This window comes from Thermothelomyces heterothallicus (genome assembly GCF_042370625.1).
Source record: "Thermothelomyces heterothallicus CBS 202.75 unplaced genomic scaffold P884_scaffold_17, whole genome shotgun sequence".
Taxonomy (NCBI): domain Eukaryota; kingdom Fungi; phylum Ascomycota; class Sordariomycetes; order Sordariales; family Chaetomiaceae; genus Thermothelomyces; species Thermothelomyces heterothallicus.
The window spans coordinates 708,649-726,566 of record NW_027192578.1 but is presented as its reverse complement, the minus strand read 5'-3'; the positions used below and the strand labels follow the sequence as shown (position 1 = coordinate 726,566).

Here is a 17,918-nt window from a genome sequence, read left to right as displayed (position 1 = left end):
TAATCGCAGCTGCGAGCTACCAGTTGATGCAGGGTTAAATCACCGGGGTGGTGGGTGAGTCGAGTGTTCAAAGATCAAGTCGACTCAACTGATGACCTAAATGGTAATGATCGGGCGGCAAGCGACAGCCACAAGATCGATTGGTCGGATTGGGTCTGGACAAAGAAAATGCTAAACCAATGGCAGCCAGCCCTGCGTCGGAAGCGCGCAACGTCTGTGAAAATTGAACACCTTCTCTTTCCTCCCTTCTCTCCGCTCCGGAACAAGAGGGGGGATGCGTCTTTGTTCAGGTCCGAGTCGTTTGGCCTCCCTTTATGATCCGCGTCTTGATCGTATCCCTTCAGCGGCGTGATTTAGAAACACGGGGTTGTTTGCTTTGATCCTCGTCAATCTCTTTGTTCTCTTTGTCCAAGTGCAAATCTTGCGGGATGCGATGAAGTCGGTAGAAGGGCCGGGATTGCCGTTAGTTAGAACTGGGTTCGTCGCAGTTGGAGAAAGCAGTGGCTTCTAGGTATTCGTAATCGAAACTCCGAAATGAGCGAGCGTAAGGGGCTCCTAGGTGGCGCTATTAATAAGATCACTTAAATGTTGAGGGATCTTGGGGAAGGGAGTGCGACGCCGACAGAGACAGAGCTAGATGTGGATTGAAAGGCGAGACCAAACGAGCGGAAGGAAAGTGACGCAAATGTGGGAAAATGCTCGCGGAATGAAAGTTGGCGGGCGCCAGGCCGGCACAAGACCCGATCTCGTGCAAGCGTTCTTTGGGTGGTAACGTTAATCTGAGTGAGACCTCCAAAAAGACCCAGCCAAGGCCACGAAAGCGGCCCGCGCCCAGAATCAGGCGAGCAGGGGACCTCGTACCAGGCGCCAAGCCTCGGGCGAGCCCAAATATCTAGGCGTGGGGCCCAGGTATTTAAGCACTAGCCACACAATGGGAAAGTGCCCTTCCCATTGGTAGACGGCTCCTCCGGAGCTCGTATGGCAAATAACTACCAAGAAACGCAAATCCACTGCAAGGATGTAATGTACGTACTGTACTGTACATCCATAACTACTACTTCGTAGTGTACGCAATACCCTGTGATCCTCGTGCATTCTTGCAATGTTAGGCGGCCTATGTTCTTGGTCCTGGCTGGCACGGCCGGCCGAAGAGATACACTCTTCAGGTGTGCTCTGTCTCAGACCCAGAGGACGCGCTGCCAATCGACTCGGGTCTGCATTGAAATAAGCGCATTAAAGTTTTTTTTTTTTTTTTTTTTGTTTTTTTTTTTTTTTTTTTTTTTTTTTTTTTGTGCAAGAACTCCGCTAGCTAATTCCTGCGCGCAAGGTGCACCTGCGCCGCACGATTGGCTGGGTCGGTGGGCAATTGTGGGCCGGATCGGAGAGCCGCACGTGCCAGGGCCGGACTTCCCGCTCGGCGGCGCGACAGGACCGGGCGTTGGCCTGCGGGGCCGGGGGTGATGAGGCCCGATCCATGAGCGTGCACAACAACCAAGGGCCAAACGAAGTCTACGCGGTTCTTGTTTGTAAACAGATTTCGTATTTGCCTCTTCACGTCCACTTATCCGTGTCCTCGAAGCCCTACCTCATGGGTAACCGTCATGTTCTGTGTTGATGAAGAAGATAATAGCGTCAATCTCGGTCTACTGCCGCGCCGCTGCCTTCTGTTATTAAGCTTAGGTTGGCTACATAATTCATAGGTATTATGTAGATTTGAAGGCTAATTATAACTTAGTTAAAACGACCTTGCCTTGCTTTGATCGCGGTCTTCTTGGGAAGCGGGTTAATTAACGAAGAACAGCTTTCGACGTCTAAGAATTGATTTTGATTATATTGGCCGTGTTCCTTCTATCGGTTGCGCTGTTGTGTTGAGTTGTGTTCCCCGTCAAGATGTATTCAAAGATAAGGTAATGTTGCCGTTCGCTCTGGCGAGAAGTGTATTAATCAGTGTTTCGGAAATGGTAAACAGCAACACCCGTCACGAACGTTGAAGCACGTCACCGCAGATTTGTTTGGAATTTAATTACCGATTGCTGATGGCTTGCGAATGCGCAGGGAACTGGGCGTCTAATTATTCCCACAATACGGCCGATCCTTAGGGAACAAAGCCTCCCTCTAGGGTAGCCATGCAGACCTCGAGCCCGATAGAGTTGACCTTACTATCTCCCAGTAGGTAATTAATTAAGTAATTATTTGAAGAAGATCCTCCTTGTATCAGAATCAAGCCCCTTAGACCATCTTCGACTCTGTCGCTCTGGCTATATATATATTCGAGCCTAGAACTCTTCGTATCATCTCTAATTACCCAGGCTCTCCTTACGAAATCAGATAATTACCACGTCGCTGCCAGACATGACGGCTCCTTCGGAAACATATGCACTATAGTACAAGACGTCGACCGCCACGCTAGCCGAACAGGGGAGACAATGTTCATGAGGCTATCCTGACCCGCTTCCCAGCAACCACATGATTCCCACAAGAAAGCTGCTACATTTGTCATGGCTCTCATAGCATAGATATGTCCCATGAGGCCGCCATCAATAAATGCTTCTCTGCCCATGTCTCTTGAAGAGAAAAGACAAAGAGGGAAGGATGGAAGGTAATTAATTAGGTGCTGTCATCAAGGCCGCTGCCCACGATCGGCTTCGCGTCCACTTCAGTGTAAGAGCACGACATTTTCGCAGACAACACCAAGACTTGAAATTTACGTGCGTAGTAGAGTAGCGACGCGTCGGAAGCACATGCTAACCCTGGCAGTCAGCCGTGCAGTCATTGGAGGTCTTGCGAGAGTCGCCGTCGGAGAGGGGGAGGGGGGACCTGGCATCCTTCGGCGCCCGACTTACGTGCTCGCAGCGGCGAGACGTGACAGTCATGCTGTGTTCATTCCTACAGACCTGGCTAGGCGTCGATGTTGAACGAGTAGTAATTAATTTGTCGGCCATTGGGGGGGGCCAGGCAACTTGAGCTCCCCTAGACCTTTAAAAGTGATAATTGGCTTCCATATCTGCGAACTCTCCTCGGCGGTGAGAACTCGGTAACAGCATAATATCAGGAGTTCCATCGGGCCGCAAATAGCACGTTCGGGGACGTAATAATATTGCACAACCTCACTCGGAATGTGCTTCCGCGGTTCACCTCCCCCACCGAATGCATGAACATGTCGGCAACCTGCACCTAGTGGCTGCTGGCTTTTGGTTTCTTCTGACTGGCAATCCGGTTATGTCAAGGCCATAATATAATTATTAATTAATTAATCATTAGCGTGCTCTGCGGGCGACAGAGCCCTTCCTCCTGATTTTGGCGCCTTTCCTGTAAGGAAGTGGTTGAGATTTTTTTTTTTTTTTCCTTTTGTTGAGCCAAAAGAAGTTGCGTTCCTAATCTGAAATGGCGGTGTGTTGGAGAACCTGTCACAAGGTTTTGCTGGGACTCGTACGGCATGCTTGATCGACCATTCGGGGCCAGACGGCTTAACCACGACGCCGGGTCCGAGATCGCTCATCGCTTGCTCGCCTCTTTCTTTTCTCCCTCGAGAGGCAAACAAGTGGTTGCAGTTGCTCATGTATATTGAGGCGTTAGTAATATTTTCTTGGTGTCCCGGTAATTAATAGCGTTAACTTCGGCCGAAAGGAGAGGGAGAGACTGCATGCTTCGATGCTGGCCTGATTACAGGTGCTCCGGAACAAGATTGGTTTGGTCACGCGTTCGCCGGATTGACTAACCAATAGAACATATCTCAAGCCGTCAGATAGTGGTCTCAGCTGCCAAAATGCCAGCTCCACTTGGTGCCGCGTGGCCATATAGGGCTGTGGTTGTGATACCGTGGGATGTCCTCGAAATGGCTGCCCCGTCTGGTCCACCAACACACATGGCATCCATTCTTTGCTGGGCTAGACCGTTGTCGGTTGTACAGTTTCGGAGATTTCAAGCATTTGTAGCGTCAAACTGGGCCAGGTAATTCGACGCCCGCGCAGATAAGATGAAGTATTAGTGAGAAATCGACCCACACCAGGCTACGGTCGTTCGGCCGCTGGCTGTTGAGCGAGGGAATTGCTCTGTGCTTCTTGAGCTGACCGGACCACAGTGGCATCATTCGTCTGGCCCTTTAGCAAGTCTGTAACACAGCTTTGAATGATCCACGAGGAACTTTGAGGGTTGCGGAAGTCTATCAAGTCCGATTGTCATCCTATATGTGATCTGCCAGCGAATCTCCGACTTTGATCGTTTGAAATGTTGACATGAGACGGATAGATTATTCTACTTGGATGTTATATCGAATGTTGTTGTATGTGTGCGTGTTACCACAATCTGCCGAAGGCCAGGAACCACACCATCATGGTCTGTCATGGAACATCATCTGGTGTGCTCCAGTCACAAAAGAATAGAAGGCCTAATTACCAACCCTTGCTGTTGAACACACTTTATCCGTGGTTTAAGGGTGTGGTACCCGCCTGATGATCTCTCGAGCGCCCAGTCTTAATTAATAGCTCTCTACGGGTGAAATATAGGCCCTGCCCAGAATGCAGCTGCACTTGACCGGCAGAGACTCTCCAGCTCCTGTGCCCCAAGTTCCCCGTGTTCCATACCGTCTGCATACATGTTCTAGGGGAAACATATACCTATCGACGACTCCTGCATAAATACGCTAATTAAGTTGTGATATAAGCTGCACGCGCCCGCTATCCTTGTTACCTTCCCTCGAAGTTCTGGGCAACCCAAGTACCGTCGATGACCGCTGGAAAGACTCGTGTGACCGTACAATACACCGTTAATTATCTCTTCGCTGATCTTCGCACTGGTGCAAGCGTGAATAATGTGGAGGGACATAACCGTTTCAAAGATGCCGATGAACGGTTGAGGAGGCTTCTGAATGGCGTTGTAGGATGAGTTGCTAACTATCCGCCATCCCGGACCCGGGGACAAGAATGCCCTGCTGGCGTCACAACAGGCGGCATATTTGACAGCTAGGATCTCTGACTTCTTGAAAGCAATGACACCCTCGGCTTGTTTCAGCTTGGAAGGCCGTCCAATATCGTACGGATATTTTGGCCAATGCGGCCGAGGATTCGGCCGTCCATCCAGTGGTCCGTGTGGGGGAATTTAATTAGCGTCCGACGCCCTCGATGCCGATCAAGAGCCGCCGTGTTTCCGCATATGGCCCTTACACTCACACCAAACCTGTATACCCCGCTGGCGATTGAGTTATCCGAGGCATGCCGGATGTTACCATGAGCGACAGATACTTACACCGACACCGCTTCATGCGCTTGGAAAACGACAGGGTTTTGGGGACAACGAGCGCTCGCCTTCCCTAGAAAGTCATCTTTACCATCACCGAGATATGTCATCGATAGACGCCTCTTTCTTCCGCAGCCCGAGCATAAAAAGGGTGTATCTTTCCCGTCCATCGGACATCAAGGATATGCTCCCACCCCCTGGATGACTCTGATCGTACATTTCATCGTACAAACAACACATTCCGTCCTGAGCAATCCGCCCTAAACACAATATGACCAACTCGTCCTCCGCCTATTCACATCGTCAGTCTGCCTGTCTCAGGTCCGAGCGTATAAAGACTGACGTCAGATCCGTAGCCAAGGGAAGCAACTCCAAAGCCAAGTCCAAAGACAAGCGTAAGGAGAAGTCGGTCAAAAAGGAGAGCTCGAGCGAAGACAAAACCAAAACGACCTTCAGCTGCGACCCGTTCGCGAAGTCTCTCAGCAACCTCGCAGGACTGGAGAGATACATGCAGGAGCCCTCCTATGAATCTGCTTGGAACCCTGTGGGAGCGACTTCTAGAGGGGAATAATGAGAAGAATAGCAGAGGGGCGAGGGCGAACGATCGCCCAGATAAGGTAGACAATGTGGCATGGAAGGCTCATTGCATGGACGGCGTGGGGCGGCGGCGTGCGGTCGCTGACCGCGGCAGTCGGGTGTTGTCCGTTTGTGCCGGAATTTCAGTCATTGATGGCCTCAATGTCCTGCCTCGTTGGCTGTAGTATCATCTCGCTGTCGGGAGAAGGCCGGCGGAGTAAACCCATCAGCAGTCGATTCAGCGAGCAGCGTGCGTGGCGCCCAACCTCAACTTCTGTTAACGATGTTCCCCCCTCTTTGAGAGAAGTGATGGTGTCCTCGATAAGGATTCTACTTGGCAGCATTGGCAGAAAGAACGGAAAGCGGCCACGACAGCCAAGGCTTCCAGCTAGGTCCGAGGAAGTCGGCAATGCTTCTCAGCAGGTGCGTGCCGGAGTCGGCAACGTGCCAGAGCGCCCGGGTATGATGGAGAAGGAGTGCCCAGTGGGCCATGATAGCGATCGCTTCAGGGCGCCGTTGGGACAACAAGTCGGTAAATTTTTGCGGTACAGCGGGCGCCCTGTGCGTAACACGTGCGACTGATCAGTGGTGCTCACAGCATTGATCGAATGTCAACCTACCACATGAAAACCATCAGGTACCGCTGGTTTCGGGTATCACCCCCCAGCAGGCTGTCAAAGCCGACCTGAAGGTAGGCGATTGCCGCAACGCAGGCTTCCTTGGACGATTCATCCAGTTCAGTCGACTCGAGGACGAGGCGCTGCAATTCATCGCAATGATGGCCCTGGGGTGTCGATTGGGAGATCTCGAGTGCCCAAAGAACAAGGTGTTTGATATCGGATTGAAGCAACAGGTCCCAGGCGGCGACGGACATAGCCATCAGGCCTCGAGAGATTGAGAGGAATTCCAGAAAGCGAGCCAAGAAGTCGCCAAAGTCGGCGTCTCGTCTCGCCAGAAGGTCAGCTAGCAGGTGACGACCGAGAAGGGAGCAGAACAAGAGCAGGGTAGAGCAGTTACTCTGGTCTATTTGAGACCTGGCCGCCGTTTCGTTGTAGATGGAGACGGCTCTGGTCTGCAGGTGTATAGCGGTTTCGAGGAGGTGTTTGGAGCGCTCCGGTTGTAGGACTGCTAGACGCCGGGCTGAGATGGCGAGGATCTGGTGCATCAGGTAAGGAGCCTCCAGCGCACACTTGAACAGGAGTTTTGAGGCAAAGTCGTGCATCTCAACATTCAGTTCGGGGGCGTGTTCTTCAAAGTTGAAACGGATGAGCAACTCCATGTGGCCCAAGTTGACCTCGGGGTAAGTGTTGTTGCCCGCATTGTCTGGCGACGTGCGTCCTCGACTTGCAATTTCGGGAAGAGGAACGCCGGCGACAGGACTCGCGTCGCTTGCATTGCTGGTGTTGATGGCAGCGGCCAAGAAAGCGGACGATGCTGACGCCTCACGGGTGGCTGCTGCTGCTGCTGCTGCTGCTGCTGCTGTTGTTGCTGCTGTTGTCGCTGCTGGACGAGTGCTGGGCCCCGACGAGTCGGTGGCTAGTGGCGGGTAACTGCACTCCCGCTCCGAAAGAGTGCAAATGATGCATTTTGGCCGCTGTTCGTCGCACTAATGCCCCATAAAGAAGTAAGCCAGGTAAGTAAGTAATTCGCATAATTACTTTTGCTTATTCCTAGCAACACGAGATGTGCTGCACTCGAGAATAGTTGTGGAAGGCAGGTGGAAGAAACATACTTTGACATGTCGGCGCTTGCATTCTAAACAGCCAGCACGCGACTTTTTATGACTCCTTCGAAGCATTATGTTGCCTTAGCCGGGTAGTTTAGCTTCAACGTCGTGCTTGAGTGCGGTACAAATATGATCAGGCAGTCTTCCCATTACTCCGTACACAGTGACAGGACTCGAGGGTTAAGAACGGAAAGATGGCGCAGAATCCGCGGCATCCAATCAGACGGGACTCATAATTAAATTCGCACTGTGTGGGTACTTTACGGAATACTAGTATTTCTGACCCACCTCATTACCGGATAACTGCAAGTAGGTCGGTTCCAGGCCGGGGCTAGTGAAAGTAAAGTCCAACAGTATTATAACTAATTAATAATTATGTGTATTGTATTGATCGGGACTTGGAAGGCACGCTTATGAGACACGGCCAGGTTATACAGGTAACAGGTGGCCAAACGCTTTTTATCTGTCAATCGAAGTAGATCACCCAGCTTTGTATATTAATTAGCTCAATCATATCTCTCTTGACCACCCTGTTGTCATGCTAAGGAACTGCCTGCGAAACTCGCAAACAAGGAGTAAGAAATCCAACGGCATTCAGCAAGGTTACTGTCTTGACTATTCACTGGGCAGGGCGCGCCTGCTGTCTCTGTGCCTGTACGGAGGGATTCGTGACTTGAATTAGAACCCCACCAGAGACTTTCTAGCGACCACCTTATCTAAACGGCATCCTTTCAGGCACCTTCGCGGAAATCCGAGAGCTGGGCTCCTTGAGAACCAATAATCCTGCCTCGATCATAAAATGGGGTTAGAATACCTCATCTCGTCGTTATATTCGATTTTTTTTTTTTTTGCTTTAGCTCCGGGGGCCTTCCTTCGACCACTGCTTGATGATGATATGGGCGGCCTAAATCCGTCAACACATTCCCTTGGTCAGATTCTCACATATTCTTAATACATCCTCAAGCAATCAAAAAAGTAGCAAGAGGTCGCTATGGCGCATTCATTGCTGAGACGTGGATAGGAAAATGAGGATAAAGAGAACTAGGCGAGAGTTTCCTCATCTTCTGACTAACAGTAATTAATTATAATTACGCCGTCGCGCTTAGGTGCGCCGCCGACAGCAGCGGCATCACGCTCGTGTCCACGACCCTCAACCCCTCGGCGCCGTGCGCTCTGAGCTCCGGAGCGACCACGCCGCCCAACACGGGTGCATGAACGACTGCTTACGTGGACCAGCACACGAACGCCTCCAGCTCCTCGTCCGACGACGCGACATACGGCGCCCGGTTCCGCCTCGACCGCGCCCAGTTCCCGGAGCACGCGCGTGCCCACCGTGCGCCGTATGTAGTGCGTGTGCGCGACGTGGACGGCCAGGGGCAGCCGGAGCTCCGAGGGGTCGGACGAGTTGGCGAGGGCGCGGATCTGGTTGACGATGACCGAGTAGTCGGCCGTTATGTTGGGGAGCGGCACCCAGATCGCGCTGTTGGACATGGCGAGGGTGTACGGGCCCTGAGCTGGAGTTTGGTTGAAGACCGCCACGGCCTCGGCGGCGAACGTTTCTTTGAACATGTCCGACGGGAGAGGGGAGAACGGAAGCGGTTTGGTGTCTTGGAGGAAGACTCAGATGGCTCTTCCTTGCATTTTTTTTCCCTCCCCCCCCCCCCCCCCTTTCACGGTGGTGATTGATTCAGAACTGCACTTACAGTTCCAAATAACCACAGGGCCGGAGTGATCGTGCAAATTGGAGCCAACACCCGGCAGGTCGAGGACCAACCGGGATCTTTGCGCTGTACAAGAAGGGAGCCGGCCCAATGCCACTCCTCTGCAGGATTTCAGGTGTCCCGAACACACCAGCCGAGAGAATCACTTCATTCTTCACCGAAACGTTGAAGAGGGGGTTACCATCGAGGGGCCGCACTTCCACAGTTGACGGTCCGGACTTCGTATCACCCTCCGGATACAGCACGCGGGCAACCTGATGCTTGACCAGAAGGTGATGATTGGGCCTGCTCTCCACCACATCAGCGTAATGGCCAATTCCCGAGTAAAACCGTCTTGCTGTGACAGGGTGCTGGGGAATCGGAATCCAGCACAGCCTTCCTTGTTCCCATTGGCTCATTCCTCGGCCACCCGGATGCCCATCTCCTTCCAAGCATCTCATACGGCATAGTGGTCTCCCCACAAGAAGGGCGGGAGGCTGGCGTGGATTGGCGTCGTGCTTTCAAACGCGGACAGGTCGCATGGATAGTTGTATTTTTCGCCGACTGCAGGAGGAGGCGGGGTGAGGGCCACACTTTTCCGAAAGAAGGGATAATTCCCTTTCCAGCTCCAGTCGACGTCTCTCTTCTCTGAGCCTCGACCGCTGTCCTGGAGCTTGTCCCAATCGTCATAGTCGAAACGCGAACCTCGGTCAAAGAATTGACCGTTGATGGCACTACTTCCGCCGACCATCTTGCCGGCAATGAGCTCAGGACTCGGGGTGGAAAAGAGCATCCAGTCACTTGTTGTGTGGCCGTCACCTCCCCAGACAATCATCGGGGGGGTCAAAGATGTCCCGGGCATAATCGACTTCTCCATATTCTGTCACGAGGACTCTGTCGCGAAATCATTTCGTTGCTTGGTCAGCGTTTTCAACTCTCACCAGAGGGAGCGGCGAAGAGCATCAACAAACTCTCGGGAAACGCCTCTGTGAGACGATCTGCGACGGCCAAGCTACTGGTGCCGCCGCCTTCAAGGTCGTAACTGTCGAGGAGTTCGGAGGCGTGGCGCTTGTTAGGAGGCTGAGGCACTAGATTGGTGAAGGTTGAATTGGTCAAAGTTGTGGGACCCTTCAAGCAATCCAGCTTTCAAGATGGCAAGGCAGAAAAAGGGGGGGGAGGACACGATGTGAGGTAATTACAAATAATGAATGGGTAGAAAGATTTGAAAATGCCTACCTTGGAGCGCTGCCTACTTCAGAACCAAAACGCTGGCAACACGCGAGGGCTGAGACAGAACCTATGTCGAAAGCAAAAGCGACGCCGCAATTGCCCGCCAGTAATTGCACCTTAAGTAGGCCGTAGGTATTCTGACAACCTATTATTATTAAATTTAATTAATTAGTTGCTAACTTGACAGAAGACGGCAGTCGCTGAGGGAAGATGAAATACAAAATCAATCCGAGTCCGAGGTATGAGCGGGTACCAGGTAAGCCAGATATAGAAACTAACAAGAACAGTAAAGAGTTTAACTTTCTGCGAGAACAACCGGAGGAGAATAGACCCCCTATCAGGAAGGATGACAAAGAACACCGTATGATGAAAGCACGGTCCATGTCATATCAGGACCTGCATGGTCACGGTGGTCTAGTTCGGATGGCTGCAGGGTGTCCGGTGAGAAGGCTCAACGGCGAGCCAAACTCGAGTGCACGCTGCTTCTGCCTTCATCATTTTTCACCTTCTTTGATGGAGAGTCGAAGGGCCTTTGAGGTCCATATCCATTGAAGCCATAAACTCACGAGCATCCGCACGATGCCGTTTGGCGACGCCGTTGCTAGAACCATGAGCCTGGTCCATTGCGACGCTGACATGGGACTAAGACTTCCTTAGCCTCTGCCCTGATGGGTCTTTGTGGGTTCTCGTCGAAGTTCTTTCTTCTGTAAGGGGAAGCGAAGCGGCCCGTAGCGAGGCAGAAGCAGAAAAAGCATCCAAGCACACACTTGGCAATCTGCTCCTTCCTCGCTCAGGGTCCTGAAGACCTTGCACCTTTCCCACTGCATCCAACTTTCTGATGTATGTACTATGCACCTATGCAAGGTACATGCTGTATATACGGTAGGTTGGTAGGTACCTGTGCATAATTACAAGGACTGAACATCCTGTTAACAGCCCAAGATGTCAGAAGTAGGTGGTCAGAAACGGTGAAACGTCTGAGAACCCCTCGAAATTCCCATTTCTGTCACTAGCAGCCGTTCATTTGAACTGACAGAATTCTGTAATTCGCTGATGAGAAAAGATGGAGCTTTCCTCTTGGTAATGACTTCCTGGCCGAGAACACAACTCCAGGCAGCGATGGGAGTTCCATTATCTTCAGGCAGAACTTGAATTCTGTGCCCCATATTTGTGTGCGAAACGCCGGTATCAGCCCATAAGGGTACTAGTCTTCGGAACACCTGCGGTAGCGCTGTTGAGCTCTTACGGAGCACGCCGAGTAAAGTAAGTACTGAGGGAGCTCACGCTTCCAGGTTGTTCCTGCAAGGTTGTTTCCCAGGACCCGCATTGGCAGTGCCAAAAATGGCAGGTCTTGGCAGTCGCACAACTTCCAAGACGTGGCTCCTTCGGGGGGTCCGCAGCGACTTGCGCGATCCATCTTTTGCCAAACGCAACACGACCTCTCACCCACGCGATAATGCTATCATGAAGCTCTCGGCACTTTCGCTCGGCCTTCTGGCCATTTTGACGCCGTTGACGGCAGCGTGGACGAAAGAAGGCGAGTCGCGGTCGTCTCCCTCCAAACGCCAATCCCTCAGTGCTGCCAATCTGTTCATACTAACCGGCCGTCTCATCCGCAGACCGTGAAATCTTCCGCGTCCGCGACGAGTTGATTGCCCACGAGGGACCGGACGTCACTTTCTACGACTTTCTTGGCGTCAGCCGGTCGGCAAGCCACGAGGAAATCAACAAGGCGTACAAGAAGAAATCGCGGCAGCTCCATCCCGACAAGGTCAGGCAGCAATTGACGGCCGAACGCGCCAAAGCCCAGAAGGAGAAGAACAAGCAGAACAAGGGCAAACCGGGGGTCCATGTGACGAAACCGCCGACCGGCGCCGAGATCAAGGCCGCCACCAAGCGTGCCTCAGAGCGCCAAGCCCGCCTCTCCATCGTCGCCGACATCTTGCGCGGCCCGGGCCGTGACCGTTACGATTACTTCCTCGCCAATGGATTCCCCACATGGAAGGGCACCGAGTACTACTACAGCCGCTACCGCCCCGGTTTGGGCACCGCCATGGTTGGTGTGTTCCTCTTCGCCGGCGGCGCGACGCACTACCTTGCCCTCTACATGAGCTGGAAGCGCCAGCGCGAGTTCGTTGAGCGGTACATCAAGTTTGCCCGCCACGCCGCCTGGGGCGATAACCTCGGCATCAACATTCCCGGTGTTGACGGGCAATCCGCCCCCGCTGCTGCCCCGCCTCCGCAGCAACAACTGTACCAGGATGAAGAGGGACGGGCCGTGCCCATGAACCGCAAGATGCGCCGGATGCAGGAACGTGACGCCAAGAAGGAGGCACAGGGTGCTGGGCGCAAGGCACGTCGCGGGCGTCCTTCCCCCCCCGCATCAGGATCTGCGACTCCCCGGCCGCAGCCCCAGGGTAGCGGGCCTACCGGGTCAAAGAAGCGTGTCGTTGCTGAGAACGGCAAGATTCTCGTCGTTGACTCCCTCGGTGATGTGTACCTCGAACAGGAGGATGAGGATGGCAACGTGGCTGAGTTCCTGCTTGACGTGAGCTGAGCCCCTAGTCCTAAAACAACAAAGAAGACGAAGCTAACCAACCCCTTTCCAGCCCGACGAACTTGTCCGCCCCACCTTCAAGGACACTGCTGTCGTTCGCCTCCCACTATGGATTTACCGACTGACCCTGGGACGCGTCTTTTCGAAGCGCGCCGAGGACGGAGGCGAAGGTGGTGACGAGGTAACGGAGGTCGAATTCGTGGACGATGATGCGGATTCAGAGCCTGGCAAGGCCACGCCAAGCAGCGGTTCTGCTGAGGATTTCGAGCTGCTCGAAAAGTCGGTTGATGAACTGGGGCAGGCTAAGAGCAGTGGCACCCAGAAACCGGGAGGCAAGGCCAGCAAGCGGAAGAACAAGAGAAAGTGATCGAGTCAAGGGTTTTTTGTCTGATAGCTTCGGGGGTTCGGTGCCTTGAATGTTGGGATGCGAGGGTAATTTGACAACCGCTTGTATGTACATACCTATGACGTTGGGTTCCAAAAAGGGCCGCTGAGGGACGAATAGACAACCAATGCGGAGATCAGCTTGGACATAAATCTGGTGCATGTCGCTGACGTGAGATTGACGGACATAATAATACACCATCCATGCATCGCAACAAAATTCGTGGTATATCAGAAGTTTCCGCCCAGCCGTGCCATCGTCCCAAAATCCCAGTCCAGCCAACCGAGCCCAAACTCCAAACTCCAAGGTCGCTATCGCGGCATCCGCTTCCATGGGCCTGTTAGACCCCGGCGGCATGGCTCAGAACCCTGACTGCCAACTGGCTGAGCAGCCTCGCCCTGTCTGTTTGTGGCAGTTCCTGCAATTTTCCGTCAGCGAACCATCCATCCTTGCTCTCCACTATCTCTCTCCCCCTCTCTTCCCCCCAGGAACGCAGGTGCTATGGAAAGGAAGGAAGAAGAAAAAAAATCTCACCTGGAAGACAGCGTAGACGCTCTTCCCCTTCGCATCGCGTACCGCACCCAGCCTGTTTCCGGCCACCGCGCCCGCCACCATCCCAGGGACGTTGGCGACGATGAAACCCAGCGCGCCGCCGCTCAGCCCGCCGAGGACGCTCCAGAACTTGCTCGTCGGCCTGGCGCCGGGCCCCTCGTCCGCCATCCCCTCCTCGCGCAGCATCTCCTCAAACACGTCGGCGAACTGCTCGTCCTCGGCCCGCTCCCGCTCCCGCTCCCGCTCCTGCTGCTGCCTTTGCTCCTGCCCCTGCCCCTGCCCCTGGCCCTCCTGTCCGCGCGTGAAGAATTCCCACGCCCAGGAGAAGAAGGGCATGCCGCCGGCGCTGCTACTTCCCGTCCCCGCGCCGGTGGTGGTGCCGGCGTCCGTCCGGGCCTCGGCGAACGGGTCCCCGCCGTCGCCGTCGCCGCTACTGTTGGCGGAAAACAGCTTCCGCTGGGCGTCGTAGTCGCGCCGGCGGGAGGCGTCGCTGAGCGTGTAGTAGGCGTCGTTGACCAGCTGGAACCTGCGGGTGCGGCTGGCGCGCTCCGGGTGGTCGGCGGGGAAGCGGTCGGGGTGGGTTTTCAGGGCGGCGCTGAACGGTGGGCGCAAACTGGTCAGAGTTTGTTTTGTTTGCTTTGTTCTTTTTTTTTCTGGTTCTCGTGGACGGATACCTAAAAAGAGAAGGGGAAAGGGTGGGAAGGAAGGGGGAGCGGTCTACCGTTTGTAAGCATCGCGGATCTGGGCGGCCGAGGCCGTTTCGGGGACTTCGAGAATCGCGTCTAAGGCCGATTAGCGAGCCGAACTGGAACGAGGGAACCCGCAATCCATCCCGAGTCGCGGAAAAGGCGCTCACAGTAGTTAGGAGGGCGGCCAGCTTTGGAAGCCATCTATCTCATTCGTGCCTGCCAAAAGTACAGACTACTTCGGTGTGGGTCCCGTGCGAGATGAGGGTGGTTCGAAATCGGTCGTTGGAGAGATAAAATCAGGAGAAAACACTACTTGTATTATGTCCTGGCTTGAAACTGTCTAAAAGTTGAGTTTTAACAAGTTGAAGTAGCAACGATCCTATCTCTCCAAAGACGGATGTTGCTCATTAGGCTGCCGTTCATCTGTGGCGAACTTGTGGCTCGTTCGCTCTGTTCTCTCCCCATTTTCGACAAGCACCCGAGCCCCTCCGTTGCCGTCAAACAAGGATAGCCGAGAAGTGTAGGTGGCCCCCTCGTGCCCCTCGGGCCCTTCCACTGTCTAACCTCCTACGTTGAACTTCACTGAGCGTGGATACGTCACCTGCACGCTCCAATTCAGGGGTCCTCTCGCGGGTCCTCTCGGCTTTTTGATATTACACGGCACCAAAAGTCGCAAAGACTGCTCTCATTCGAAGCCTTTTATCGTATTTTCTGCCGGCTCTGCTCGCGCATCTTGGGGTCTCTGATCGTGTCACCGTTTTATTGGGGTGACTCGAGCGCTTTACTGAATCGGGCCTCTTTTAGGACCTCTGGCCTGTGACCGGCCCGTGAGGGCGGTGGGCGGGCAGGGTTGTGGGATGTGTCACTGCCCAATGGCCCATCAACCCCAGACCACTTGGCCGGCCATGTGGGCATCATTGAAGCCTGACTGCTCCCAAACCGCGCGGCTGGCAGGGGAATAATCATCTTGCAGGTGCCGTTGTTGGGCTGATGCCCGCCTCTAATCTCGACACATATATCCCCTGCATCCATTCAACAAAATTAGCCTCGCCTGGCCTGCCCCTCATCTCGATCCTTGGGACCTCTTTTATAACTCCCGGGTATCGAACAGATCAGCTGCCTAGGTATTTTGCCTCCATTTGCACCTCGGTCTCGCTCCTGCCGTACTTTCGACTTTTCAAGTCGTCATTGCACGCATTTCACCTTGCTACCATTCTCGCTCCCCCGCTCTTCTTCCTGCTTTTGTTGGCTGGGTTCGGCTTTCATTTGCCCCGCCATTATCCGCCATCTCACCCGACCCCTCGAGCTAGTCGAATCCGCAGTTCCTTTTTCCCTCGTTGCTCTCCGGCCCTCGCCTCTGTCATTCTCGCAAAGGTGACGGCGTTCTGCAGTACGTAGCATAGTCAATAAAACGAAGTTGCTCGCAGCCCGCTGCGCATCGTTATCCGCCCGACCAGAGGCTCCAAAGCATATCGGTTTAATATTACTGCCTTGCTGACCGCCGCCACATTCCCCACCTGTACATAACATCTCTGGCTGGGCTATACAGAGCAGAGCTTCATCGTGCCATCCGAGCGTTGAGTCGACGACGGGCTTTCTGAAAGGTATTGTTTTGCTGGGGCCCGGGTGTGCCGTCCTGCCCCTTCAGCTGGGGGGATCAGAGGGAGGCTAACTGTACGCCGCAGCCTAATTCTACCCTGAACCATGGCCGCCGTATACGCACAGATGCAGCCGCAAGAGGAGCTGGTAGCACTCTTCTCTCGCAATCTCACCTTAGACCCTCTGTCTCAGCCAGCACCCGCACGTGCACCTGCACCAGCGCCCGCACCCGTGCCGGTCCAAGAGGCCCAGAAAGAGCGCAAGATCGTTTACATCTCGCAACACTACACCCACTCTGCCCACATAGCAAGGCAGGAGGCCGCGAAAGAGAAGTCCCAGCCACCACGGCCCGCTTCCGAGCCGCCCCAGGGCGAGCACGCAGCCGTCGAGCAGGTGTTAAGGGAGCATAGTGTAGACACCTCCGGTCTCTCGTCAGCCCAGTTCCAGTTGTTCAAGAGGGTCGACACACCAGAGAAACTCCGTCTCATCGAGCTCTGGCGCACCTGCCCCCCGGTCAACAGCACCGACAACCCAACCCTTGACTGGAGCATGACATCCGTCGCACAGGAGGAGGCTCTCGCGCGTCTGCGGTTCGAGCGGCAGCAGCAGCAGCTCATCGACCAGCAGCTCCAGCAAAATTGCGGCATGATGCAAGACGAGTCCGAAACCGAACCGGAAACGGTCATGTCCCTCGACGGCACGCCCCTGACTCCGATCCAGGCCGGTGACGGCCGCTGGATCGCGACTGCGTCCTACCACTACATGGAGCCGTACATGGCGTCGGGATACGAGGAGTTGGCTCGCCGTGAGTACGAAGAGTCCGCGCGTAGGGCGTATGCTGAAGCTGTGTCACCACCATCAAAGGAGACCAATTCGCTCGCGCCTGCTGCCCCAGCCGGCACTGGGGGTATGCCGACTTTTAACCCGGCGCACGCCGATCCCGTGTACAAGACGACCAACTTGGGTGTCGGCGTAGACTGGGCCCGAGAGGCGGCTATGGCTGATCAGTATGGGCGCGTCATGGCCATGAGGGAGGATGAGGAGATGCTGTGATTACGGTCTTCCCTTTGTTGTTCGTTCTTATAACGGCTGGGGAGCTTTATGTCGGCAGAATACTACACGTTTTATGGGATGGATGCATGTTGTACTATGCTTTTTCTCCCCCATGTCTGCTAGCGTGACAATATGACTTGAAGTACGGAAATACTACAGGGTCTCAACCGCACACTCTCCAATGCAAGTCTTTTCCCCCTTTCAGGTAAAGGGCAATTAAGGCAGTGGGGTTGCTACAGTGCACACTGCTGGATCCCTCACTAAGCTTAACTAGCACCGGAACTACTTCCGGGGCGTTGCAGCAATCGTCTAAATATTTGTTCGGTCTCTGCATGATAACCTCCCAAATTGCTGTGCTCACAAGATATATATTACAACGTATACATAGCTATCCCTTGAATCGAGACCGGGAGTGGGATCTACGAGGACGGCGTAGAACGAGAGCGCTTACCTGATGTGGAGTACGGAGTGCCAACTTAGCTTATCGGCTTATCCGTATCGGTAAATTAAGATGGATCCACATGCCACCAACCTGTGGCGCACCCAAGGCTGAAGACAGGGCGGGGCTATCAGCCACAGCCCAGCCTCAGCTACCTAACTAGCTGGGAAGCAACGC

At 54.1% G+C, this 17,918-nt stretch overlaps 7 protein-coding genes across 7 annotated transcripts; 3 read left to right on the top strand and 4 right to left on the bottom strand.

The window, feature by feature from the left end:
* The first annotated feature begins 5,182 nt into the window (after positions 1-5,182).
* Positions 5,183-6,008, top strand: P884DRAFT_261599 (uncharacterized protein). The gene has a single exon (XM_069441571.1). It carries the CDS (start codon positions 5,507-5,509, stop codon positions 5,804-5,806), a length of 300 nt encoding a protein of 99 aa, XP_069296270.1. The 5' UTR covers positions 5,183-5,506; the 3' UTR covers positions 5,807-6,008.
* A 133-nt stretch (positions 6,009-6,141) lies between these two features.
* On the bottom strand, positions 6,142-6,360 carry P884DRAFT_204133 (uncharacterized protein; the record flags this gene model as incomplete). The annotated part of the gene is made up of 1 exon (XM_069438554.1): positions 6,142-6,360. A coding segment is annotated over one exon (219 nt), but the record flags the coding sequence as incomplete, so codon positions are not given.
* Positions 6,361-6,427: 67 nt separating this feature from the next.
* On the bottom strand, positions 6,428-7,609 carry P884DRAFT_204369 (uncharacterized protein; the record flags this gene model as incomplete). Its single annotated transcript, XM_069438572.1, has 2 exons — positions 6,428-7,417; positions 7,544-7,609. 2 exons carry the CDS (start codon positions 7,607-7,609, stop codon positions 6,428-6,430), a joined length of 1,056 nt encoding a protein of 351 aa, XP_069296268.1.
* A 969-nt stretch (positions 7,610-8,578) lies between these two features.
* On the bottom strand, positions 8,579-11,091 carry P884DRAFT_271051 (uncharacterized protein; the record flags this gene model as incomplete). Its single annotated transcript, XM_069442401.1, has 8 exons — positions 8,579-8,605; positions 8,765-9,144; positions 9,241-9,324; positions 9,389-9,608; positions 9,701-10,056; positions 10,179-10,325; positions 10,535-10,612; positions 11,034-11,091. 8 exons carry the CDS (start codon positions 11,089-11,091, stop codon positions 8,579-8,581), a joined length of 1,350 nt encoding a protein of 449 aa, XP_069296267.1.
* Positions 11,092-11,901: 810 nt separating this feature from the next.
* P884DRAFT_286169 (uncharacterized protein) lies at positions 11,902-13,556 on the top strand. The gene is made up of 3 exons (XM_069443812.1): positions 11,902-12,004; positions 12,087-13,015; positions 13,077-13,556. The coding sequence occupies exons 1-3, from the start codon at positions 11,932-11,934 to the stop codon at positions 13,389-13,391; spliced, it is 1,317 nt and encodes a 438-aa protein (XP_069296266.1). The 5' UTR covers positions 11,902-11,931; the 3' UTR covers positions 13,392-13,556.
* On the bottom strand, positions 13,557-15,075 carry P884DRAFT_293247 (uncharacterized protein). The gene is made up of 4 exons (XM_069444211.1): positions 14,818-15,075; positions 14,683-14,743; positions 13,944-14,574; positions 13,557-13,827 (listed from the first exon to the last, which is right to left on the bottom strand). The coding sequence occupies exons 1-4, from the start codon at positions 14,849-14,851 to the stop codon at positions 13,750-13,752; spliced, it is 804 nt and encodes a 267-aa protein (XP_069296265.1). The 5' UTR covers positions 14,852-15,075; the 3' UTR covers positions 13,557-13,749.
* A 1,128-nt stretch (positions 15,076-16,203) lies between these two features.
* Positions 16,204-17,471, top strand: P884DRAFT_261594 (uncharacterized protein). Its single transcript, XM_069441570.1, has 2 exons — positions 16,204-16,254; positions 16,336-17,471. The coding sequence occupies exon 2, from the start codon at positions 16,355-16,357 to the stop codon at positions 17,300-17,302; it is 948 nt and encodes a 315-aa protein (XP_069296264.1). The 5' UTR covers positions 16,204-16,254; positions 16,336-16,354; the 3' UTR covers positions 17,303-17,471.
* The last annotated feature ends 447 nt before the right edge of the window (positions 17,472-17,918 follow it).